At 46.5% G+C, this 10,000-nt stretch overlaps 1 protein-coding gene across 1 annotated transcript in view; it reads left to right on the top strand.

Moving 5' to 3' along the window:
- Positions 1 to 10,000, top strand: part of LOC143294558 (nucleolar protein 4-like) — a 417,577-nt gene that overhangs the window by 151,756 nt on the left and 255,821 nt on the right. Inside the window, exon 3 of the mRNA XM_076605932.1 lies at positions 8,490 to 8,630. Within this exon, the coding sequence (XP_076462047.1) occupies positions 8,490 to 8,630 (141 nt within the window). The remainder of the gene's footprint in view (positions 1 to 8,489; positions 8,631 to 10,000) is intronic.

The following is a 10,000-nucleotide window of genomic DNA, read 5'->3' as shown; positions in this document are numbered from 1 at the left end:
TTTATTTGGCCAGGTTGAAGCCAATGAAGGTTCACGTTGCACGTTTTTTCCTGGTGTCACAGGAGGGTCAAACAAACAGAACACAATGGCCAGCTATTATTTTCGTGAGTCTCAGAACTGACCCGTCCGAACAGTTTTACAGTAGGACACGAATTTGCGTTGCGGTACCACATAAAAAAAAAACCGCACAAACTAATCAGCGGTATCACGCATACAAAGCACACAAACTCACACACACACAGACTCACACGCAGACCGCTTTGTTGTATCACCTACAACTGAAGCACACGCACTGCTTTGCGGAATCACATACATAGCACATGCACCGCTTTGCGGTATTACATGCAAAGCACACACGAGCTACTCAGCGGAGTCACATACAAAGCTCATAAACTGCTTTTCAGTATCGCATCCAAAGCACACAAACTGCTTTGTGGTATCATGTACAAAGCACACAAACTGCATTGCGGAATCACACATACAAAGCACACAAACTGCTTTGCGGAATCACACATACAAAGCACACTGCAAACTGCTTTGCGGAATCATGTACAAAACACACAAACTGCTTTGCGGAATCATGTACAAAACACACAAACTGCTTTGAGGCATCATGTACAGAGCACACGAACTGCATCGCGGAATCACGTACAAAGCACACAAACTGCATCGCGGAATCACACATATGAAGCACGCAAACTGCATCGCGGAATCACATACAAAGCACACGAACTGTTTTGCAGAATCGCATACAAAGAACACAAACTGCTTTGCACATATACGCGCGCGCGCGCGCGTGTGTGTGTTTGCGCGCGCGCGCGCGTGTGTGTGTGTGTGTGTAAGCTAAATTTCATAATATTTCTGATTGTGAAACAAAAGCAATTCATATTTTGATTGACATTAAAAAAAAAAAAAAAAAAAAGTTTTAAATAAACAGCCGGCGACTGGTGCGAACAGACAATAACACCACCACCATCCTCATCATCATCATCATCACCATCATCACCACCACCACCGTAATCACCGTCATCATTACCATCACCATCATCATCATCATCATCATCATCATCATTATCATCATTATCTACAACAACAATAACAACAGCAACAGTTACCTTTGAAATACAACCAGTCATCATCATCGCCGTTACGTTTGCCATCTCTAACGATGAACTTCATCATATTCGCCCGCATGATAACAATAAGACTGGAGAGAGACAGAGAGAGAGAGAGAGAGAGAGAGAGAGAGAGAGAGAGAGAGAAACAAATAAAGCACAATTTCTATCGGAACGGATCGAAGACCTGAGTGATCTGGAGGGGGGGGGGGGGACAAAAGAGAAAAGAATTACAATACACGTTTAATCAATATTGCTTTTTCTCCGGAAACGAACGCAAAGGGGGCTGGGGCTTGGCTGACACATTCGTGTCGGCAGAAGTGCCGAGAAAAAGAAAGAGATGTCGGGTGCATGACTGGAATGATTCAGAGACGGTCATAACAATGCCATGTGCCAGAGAGAGATATTTTCTTTATGGTAAGTGCCGCGTGCGCGTGGGTCAGTTAAGACAGAGGGGGGGAGGGTGGGTGGGGGTGTGGGTGGGGGTAGGGGGGTTGGGCCGGGGGTGAGAGGAGGGTGAGTGTGTGTGTGTGTGTGTGTGTGTGTGTGTGCTTGTATGTGTTTTGTGTGTGCGTGTTTGTGTGTGCGTGTGTGTGTGTGTGAGAGAGAGACAGAGAGGGAGGAAGAGAGAGAGAGAGAGAGAGAGAGAGAGAGAGAGAGAGAGAGAACGAACGAACAAAACGAACGAACGAACGAACTTTTTTTAAATGAGGGAAGTGGAATGAGCATGCACATTTTTTTTTTTTACATCCAGACCTCAGGGCAAAGATAATGAAATCAAAATACTAACAGGATATCAACAGGTTACAGAAGTACATACATGACATTCAAATACACTCACATGCACAGTAAACATTTAAAGGTACATAATTATAATGCAGTGACAAAAATGTATATAAATATGATAATATAAAAGTGCAATATGAGAGAGAGAGATGATGATGATGATGATAGTGATAGTGATGATGATGATGATGATGACGATGGCGATGATGAAGTACACACATGACATTCAGATACACACAAATGCATACGTAAACAGAGAGAGAAAGAGAGAGAGTGAGAGAGAGAGATGGGGGGGGGGGGGCGTCTACAATCACACACACACTCTCTCTCTCTTTTCTTTCTGTCTCTGTCTCACTAACTGTCTGTCTGTCTATGTCACACACACACACATACGCACACACGCACGCACCCACGCACATACAAACACACACACAACACACACAGGTTTTTTGTTGTTGTTGTTGTTGTTGTTTTGGTGGGGTTTTTTGCATTTCCAGTCCATAACACAGGGATGATGAAGAATTGGAGACTGCTCTCCCAAACTCCACATCACTCCGCGTTTGAAGAAAACGGCAGAAAAAGTGAAGGAGGTGGGAGGAAGGGGGTGGGGGAGGGGAGGGGGTGGGGGCAGGGGTGGAAGGGGACAGGGAAGATGGGGCTGGAGTGTAAGGGGGGCGGGGGGGGGGGGGGAGATGGACCAGGGATGTGGGAGGGAGGGCAGGACATGCACATGCAGAAAATACCATCAGTATTACCCTCGTTTTCTCTGGAGCAGCTGCTGAAATCTGTTCAGACCGAGAGACACACACATACAGAGAGAGGTAGAGAGACAGACAGACAGACAGACAGACGACAGACAGACGGAAAGAGAACAGAGGGAGAGAGACGGTGAGGCAGGGAGAGAGAGAGAGAGAGAGAGAGAGAGAGAGAGAGAGAGAGAGAGAGAGAGAGAGACGGGGGTGGGGGGGGGGGAGAAAGAAAGAGACACAGAAAGGCATGGAGACAGAGGGGAAGAGAGCAAGATAGGAGAGAGAAGAGAGAGAGACAGAGACAGAGAGAAAAGAGCAAGCAGAAAGAGACAGACAAGACACACACACACACACACACACACACACACACACACACACACACACACACACACACACACACACAGAGAAAGAGAGAGACAGATACAGAATGAAGCCGGCCGCCTGCCCGAGTTAAAAAACAAACAAACAAACAAAAAAACAAAACCCCAAACCCAAGCCAATCTCAAGCCCAAGCCCCGAAGAAGACCAGTGGATCCGCGGTGGCGCGGACGGAGGGGGAAGGGTGACACCGAGTCCAATTAGTCGCCACTCGGAGTTTTCGGGGGGGGGGGGGGGGGGGGGTGGGGGGGCGGAGGGGGGGGAAAGGGAACCGTAGGACCCCCTCTCGGCACTAATTAGAGCACGTGCGGCGAGCAGACAGCCAGGGAACACCCCTGTCCTGGAACCCGTCTGCCCCCCCCCCACCCTACCCCCCCCCCCCCCAGCCCACCCACTCCTCCTCTCGCTTGGCTGAGACTACTACTACCCCCCCACTCGCCCTTCCCCCTTCCCCCTCCTCCCCCCCACTCCGCCCCCCCCACCCCCACTCCCCTCTCCCCCTTTGCTATCCCTCAACTCCCTACGGTGCCTTCTCCCCCCCCTGTCCCATCTCTGGGGAACAAGAAAAGTGAGTCTGCTGCATCCCCCCTTGGGCTTTGTTCTTTTTTTCTCCCCTTTTTTTTTTCTTTAACAAGGGGGGGTGGGTGGGGGTTGTGGGGAAGAAGTAGGAGAGTGGATGTGGGGGGGATTTGGGTCAAGAAGGTTGGGGGTCGGGTGGGGGGGGGGAGACAGAGACAGAGAGAGAGAGAGAGAGAGAGAGAGAGAGAGGCAAACAGGGTCAGAATAGTTGGTCGGTGTCGTGTGTGTAGATACAGACAGACAAAATGAATGAGAAAGAGAAACGGAGAGAGGGGTGAAAATGGTTGGTTGGTGTGGTTTATGTGGAGAGAGAGAGAGAGAGAGACAGACAGACAGACAGAGACAGAGAGCGGGAGCAGTCAGGGTGAGAAAGGTCGGTCAGTGTGGTGTGTGTGTGTGTCTGTGTGTATGTGTGTGTGTGTTTGCGGAACTGCTGCTGTTATGTACAGATCCTGACTGCATAATCCACCAGCAGCGTTTTTTTGGGGGGCGAATTTTGTAGCCAGCGAGGGGGTAAGGTTATTCGTGTGGAATTTATAATTGATTATCGTAATGCAAAAAGTTTATTTTTATACACACACACACGCACACGCACACGCACACACATCAGAACCATCAAAATGATGATGGTGGATGTTTAAAGAAAGAAGAAGAAGAAGATCACACACACACACACACACACACACACACACACACACACACACACACACACACACACGCATGCACTCACACACACGCACACACACACACACGCACACACACACACACACACGCACACACACACACACACACACACACACACACACACAAACGAAACAGACACACAAACCAACAGTGTGTACAGATATATATATTTTGGGGGGCACTGTTTTGCATTAAAAAAAAAAAAAAAACGTCAGAAAATAGTTCTCGCTGCCCTTCACCCGATTCGGCTTGAAGACCCCTGGATATACTATTTTTTGTTGTGTTCCTTGCTGCATGAAACGTTCTCAGTTTGGGGCATGCAAGGCTGGAACATTCTGAAGACACTTTTATATTTGTATCTGCATTTCTTTTTATCACAACAGATTTCTCTGAGTGAAATTCGGGCTGCTCTCCCCAAGGAGAGCGCTTCGCTACACTACAGCGCCACCCATTTTTTATGTATTTTTTTTCCTGTGTGCAGTTTTATTTGTTTTCTTCCTATCGAAGTGGATTTTTCTACAGAATTTTGCCAGGAACAACCCCTTTGTTGCCGTGGGTTCTTTTACGTGCGCTAAGTGCATGCTGCACAGGGGACCTCGGTTTGTCGTCTCATCCGAATGACTAGCGTCCAGACCACCACTAGTGAAGGGGAAGAAAATATCGGCGGCTGAGCCGTGATTCGAACCAGCGCTCTCAGATTCTCTCGCTTCCTAGGCGGACATATCATCCTGCAATCATGGCATCCACCACTCCGTTCAGGGCAAACTAAATTAACGTATTCACAAATCTGCCCCTTCCTATCTCTGTGGCTGCCTTTCACCTCCACACCCCATCTCGCTCTCTACCATCGGCTTCGGATCCGTTCTGTTTACGCGTACCCAGATTCAAACACTCCACTGTCGGCCGTCTTTCTTTCTTTCTTTCTCTGTATCTGGACCTTGCTTTTGGAATGAACTTCCTCTTTCGCTTCGCCAGGTCTCCGCACTCAGCTCTGTCGAGTCTGGCCTTAGAGAACTAACCTCTTCCCAAGATAGTCTCCCTCCCCTGCCTCTTCTTCTTTGTCTTCAGTTTCTCACGTTCCGAGTTATGCATGCGTGTGAATGACTGGTGTGAAAGCACTTTGATTTGTCTCTGCACAAGATTCATCGCTATATAAATACTAATTCTCCTCCTCCTCCTCCTCCCCCCTTCTTCTTCTTCTTAACTTTCACAGAGGTAAAGCGAACAGAGAGACAGACAGTACAGACAACAGGAAAAAATAAAAATGCCGCTCAAAACAGGCTGCATGGAATGTATGGGTATCAGACGAAAGCATGTCTGTGTTGATCCGTCTGTATCGGAGTCGTCTGTATCGGAGTCGGCGAGCAGGAGAAAAAAAAAAAAAAAAAGTCTCGTCGTGCACACGGCCCGAAACCTGAAATGTGCAGCCTGGGAAGGGGACATTGATCCGTGTTTACCACGCTGCAGCGACAATGATCGAGTGCAGAGCGAAGGCGATACCCATGGTGTCTTCAAATACGCACGGATACTCACACACACGCGCAAACACACACACACACACAAACACGCAAACACGCAAATACACACACACAGACACACACACACACACACACACACACACACACACACACGCAAACACACACACACACACACACACACACACACACACACACACACGGGGGCTCGCGCGCGTACCCATGCAAGCACGTAAATTAATCAAAAGACATGTACCGGAGGTCCGTAATTTAAAAGCATCAGCAGAGTGTGGTGGTTTTGTTTACCAGTGAAGACATTCCCGAACTCACGGGTCAACTTTTGTGTACAGACCCGCTCGCGGTCGACACCTCGTCTTCTGTTTACTCGTGAAGAAGTTGAAACTTGAACGTACGGTGGTCTACAAAAAGAAAGAAAGAAAGAAAGAAAAAATGAAACGGTCGTGCACGTAAAAGGTCACCCGTACAAAATGAGTCAACGATTAGAGTTGCAGTCGTACAATCACAAGAAGGAGAAGTCAGGGGACTTGTGGAGGTTTTGGGGGGGCGGGGGGGTTGGGTGTGTGTGTGTGGGGGGGGGGGTGTTGGGGGACGGGGCGTAGGGGGGTGGGGGGGGGGGGAAGGGAGAGGGCAGCTTAACTTTCACACACAGAAATCTTTTGTGACAGAGAGGAGGATGAAAATATTATATTAAAAAAACCCCAAAAAACAGAAAAGAGTAAAAGTAATGCAAAGCAGAATGCGTCTTGGACAGAATGGGTCAGGCGTTGGACTTGTGATCCAGAGTTCACCAGGTGATCAGAGTTCTTCTTCCTCTTCTTCTTCTTCTTCGTTCGTAGGCTGCAACTTCCACCTTCGCTAGTATGTACACGAGTGGGCTTTTACGTGTATGACCGTATTTACCCCGTTATGTAGGCAGCCAAACTCCCGTTTTCGGGGGGTATCCATGCTGGGTGTGTTCTTGTTTCCATAACCCACCGAACAGGATCTTTAACGTGCGTATTTGATCTTCTGCTTGCGTATATACACGAAAGAGGTTCAGGCACTAGCAGGTCTGCAAATGACTGTGTTGACCTGGGGATATCGGGGGAAAAAAAAAAATCTCCACCCTTTACCCACCAGGCGCCATACCGAGATTCGAACCCAGGACCCTCAGATTGAAGGTCCCAACGCTTTAACCACTCGGTTATTGCGCCTGTCTGATCAGGGTTCGATGCCCGCGGCGTTTCGGCATGACGCGGTCGTGTCCGGTGCAAGAGAGGGGAAGGTGGCACAACGGTTGAAGACGCTTATCTTCCACTACACTGTCCGTCATATAAGGGGTTCTTGGTTCGACTCCCTACCTCGCCCTTTCTCCCATGTTTGACTGGAAAATCCGACTGAGCGTCTGGGTAGTCATTTCCGATAAGACCATCGATAAGCCGAGGCCGTCCCTGCGGTGTGCAGCACGCACGCACGTAGCGCACTGGAAAAGAACCCATGGCAACAAAAAGTGTTGGCCTCTGGAAAAAACAACAACAAAAAACAACAAACAAAAAGACAAAGAAAAAAAGTTGAAGAAACCCATTCTCTCTCTCTCTCTCTCTCTCTCTCTCTCTCTCTCTCTCACACACACACACACACACACACACACACACACACACACAGAGAAAATTACATATATTATTTGCATGCTCTCAAGGTCTGACGAAGTACGAAGTTGGTTTTTGCGGCTGGTCAGTCAAGCCATCTATCTATTCTATAGATGCCCAGCAGATGCGATGATGCAGCGACGGCATCTATATCTATATCTGGTAGGAATTTGTCAGGTCCGAGCAGCGATGACTCCTCCTTGACTCACTCAAGGACTCAAAGAATTTGATGTTAGACCGTATCAGTATCAGTATCAGTAGCTCAAGGAGGCGTCACTGCGTTCGGACAAATCCATATACGCTACACCACATCTGCCAAGCAGATGCCTGACCAGCAGCGTAACCCAACGCGCTTAGTCAGGCTTGAGAAAAAGAAAAAAAAAAGAAAAAAAAAAGTATATATATATATGTTAGACCACCGGCCTGTAAACATAAATTTTGAGGCGCACATGCACACACATGATCACAAAAGGAAAAGACAATGAGTAAATAAATGAAAATAATACCAGACGTTTGAAACACAACCCATTAAATTTTGTTGAAATGAAAATAAGGGTTATTTGTCCAAACTTAAAATCCTGCTTCAAGTTCTTCCTTTCTTCTTGAACGCATAGAATATGTACATCGCAACATCTCTAGTTATGTTCGCATCTTCGTTTTTTAAAACAATTTTTGCCAATTCTACTTGACGATCTCTACTAAACTGCCTATGTTTAAAAATATATTTCTCTCTTAATGGTCTGTAGACATCACAATGTAGCAGAAAATGAAATTCATCCTCTATTTGGTCACAGAAAGGACATGTCTTTACGTTATCGCAGTGTCGTTTGTTATTTTTCAGATCATTTTATACCAGATCTAAATTTTACAAAGTTTACCTTGAACTTGTTTATTGTTAACTGTGTTAAGTAAGGTTATGGCCTGTAACAGTGATTTAAATGAGCGATATGTTTCGAAACGGTCACTGGAATTTGATTTACCCGGGACCAGTCCCGTTGAAAACCTTGATGAGAAACGTGGAAAAACTGACTGACACTGTCTTTTTTTTTCTTTTTTTCTTTGCATTCCCACCAGGACGCGGTGAGCACTGATGAGGACCAGGCCTACAAGAGGGTGGCCATCGTGGAGGAGTTCTTCCAGATCATCTACAACGTGCACGTGGAGATGGACGGCAGGGGAGGCAAGCACGCGGGCCAGAAGCGCACCTACAGAGCGGTGAGCCCGGAGTTGTCTGTCTTGGCTGTCTTGTCTGTGTGTGTACAACGTTGTGTGAAAGTTTGTGTGTGTGTGTTTTTTTTTTTTTTTTTTTTTTTTTTTTTTTTTTTTTTTTAGTGGAGAGAGAGAGAGAGAGAGAGAGAGAGAGAGTGTATGTGTGTGTTGGTTTGTGCGTCTGTATTGTTTTTATTTCATTTTTGTTTTATTTTTATTTTTTAACATATGTTTTGTCTTTTCTTTCTTTTCTTTTTTCTCTTTTTTTTTGTGTGTCTGTTATCTTTCTTTTTTTTTCTCTCTTTTTGTTGTTGTTGGTTCTTTGGTCGGTTGGACGTTTTAGTGTTTGTGTGTGTTTGGTGGGGAAGGGTTTTGACGTTGTTGTTTTTTTTTTTTTTTTTTTTTTTTGCTGCCTGCATTTGTTTATGTTTTCATATCGAAGTGGATTTTTCTACATAATTTTTCCAGGGACAGACTTTTTTTCTTTTTTTTTCTTCTTTTTTTTTGCCGTGGGTTCTTTCACGTGCGCTAAGTGCATGCTGCACACGGGACCTCGGTTTATCGTCTCATCCGAATGACTAGCGTCCAGACCACCGCTCAAGGTTCTAGTGGAGGGTAAAAAAAAATACTGGGGACTCTGTCGGGAGTCGAACCAGTGCGCTCAGATTCTCTCGCTTCCTAGGCGGACGCGTTACCTCGAGGCCACCACTCCGACATAGTCTATCTCTTTTTCTGTCTGTCTCCTTTTTTCTTTCTATTGATCTCTTTCCGCGTTTTAGAAAGAGAAGGAGGGAGGGAGAGAGAGAGAGAGAGAGAGAGAGAGAGAGAGAGAGAACGTGTGTGTCTGGCCTGAAGGTGAACAGTCGTGTTACTCTCTGTTGTATCCACGATTTATTCCTCGTTAGTTATGTTTTGAGAGATCATTGGGAAAAAAAACACAACATAAAAGGCGATTGTTAAAACTGCACTTGGAGCTCTCTCTCTCTCTCTCTCTCTCTCTCTCTCTCTCTCTCTCTCTCTCTCTCTCTCTCTCTCTCTCTCTCTCTCTCTCTCTCCATCTCTGTATCTATATCTTTACTCAGTGTAATGATTTCTCTCTCTCTAGTCTCTGTCTGTCTCAATCGGTCTTTGCCTTTGTCTCTATCTTTGTCTCTGTCTGTCTGTCTGTCTGTCTGTCTCTCTCTCTCTCTCTCTCTCTCTCTCTTTCTCCGTGTCTCATTTTTCTCAAGCACTCTTCTACTACAGTTATTACTAACCCCCCCCCCCTCACCCCCTCACCCCCTTACCCTCCTCCCCTCCCCCACCCCCGGTTTTATTACTCGTAAGTTAATTTTGAAGCTGGAGGAGCAGCTAGACAAAATTCATAAAGCCTAAGG

Source organism: Babylonia areolata, chromosome 20, assembly GCF_041734735.1.
Source record: "Babylonia areolata isolate BAREFJ2019XMU chromosome 20, ASM4173473v1, whole genome shotgun sequence".
Classification (NCBI taxonomy): domain Eukaryota; kingdom Metazoa; phylum Mollusca; class Gastropoda; order Neogastropoda; family Buccinidae; genus Babylonia; species Babylonia areolata.
Note: the sequence above shows the minus strand (reverse complement) of the source record. Positions and strands in the feature narration are given on the sequence as shown.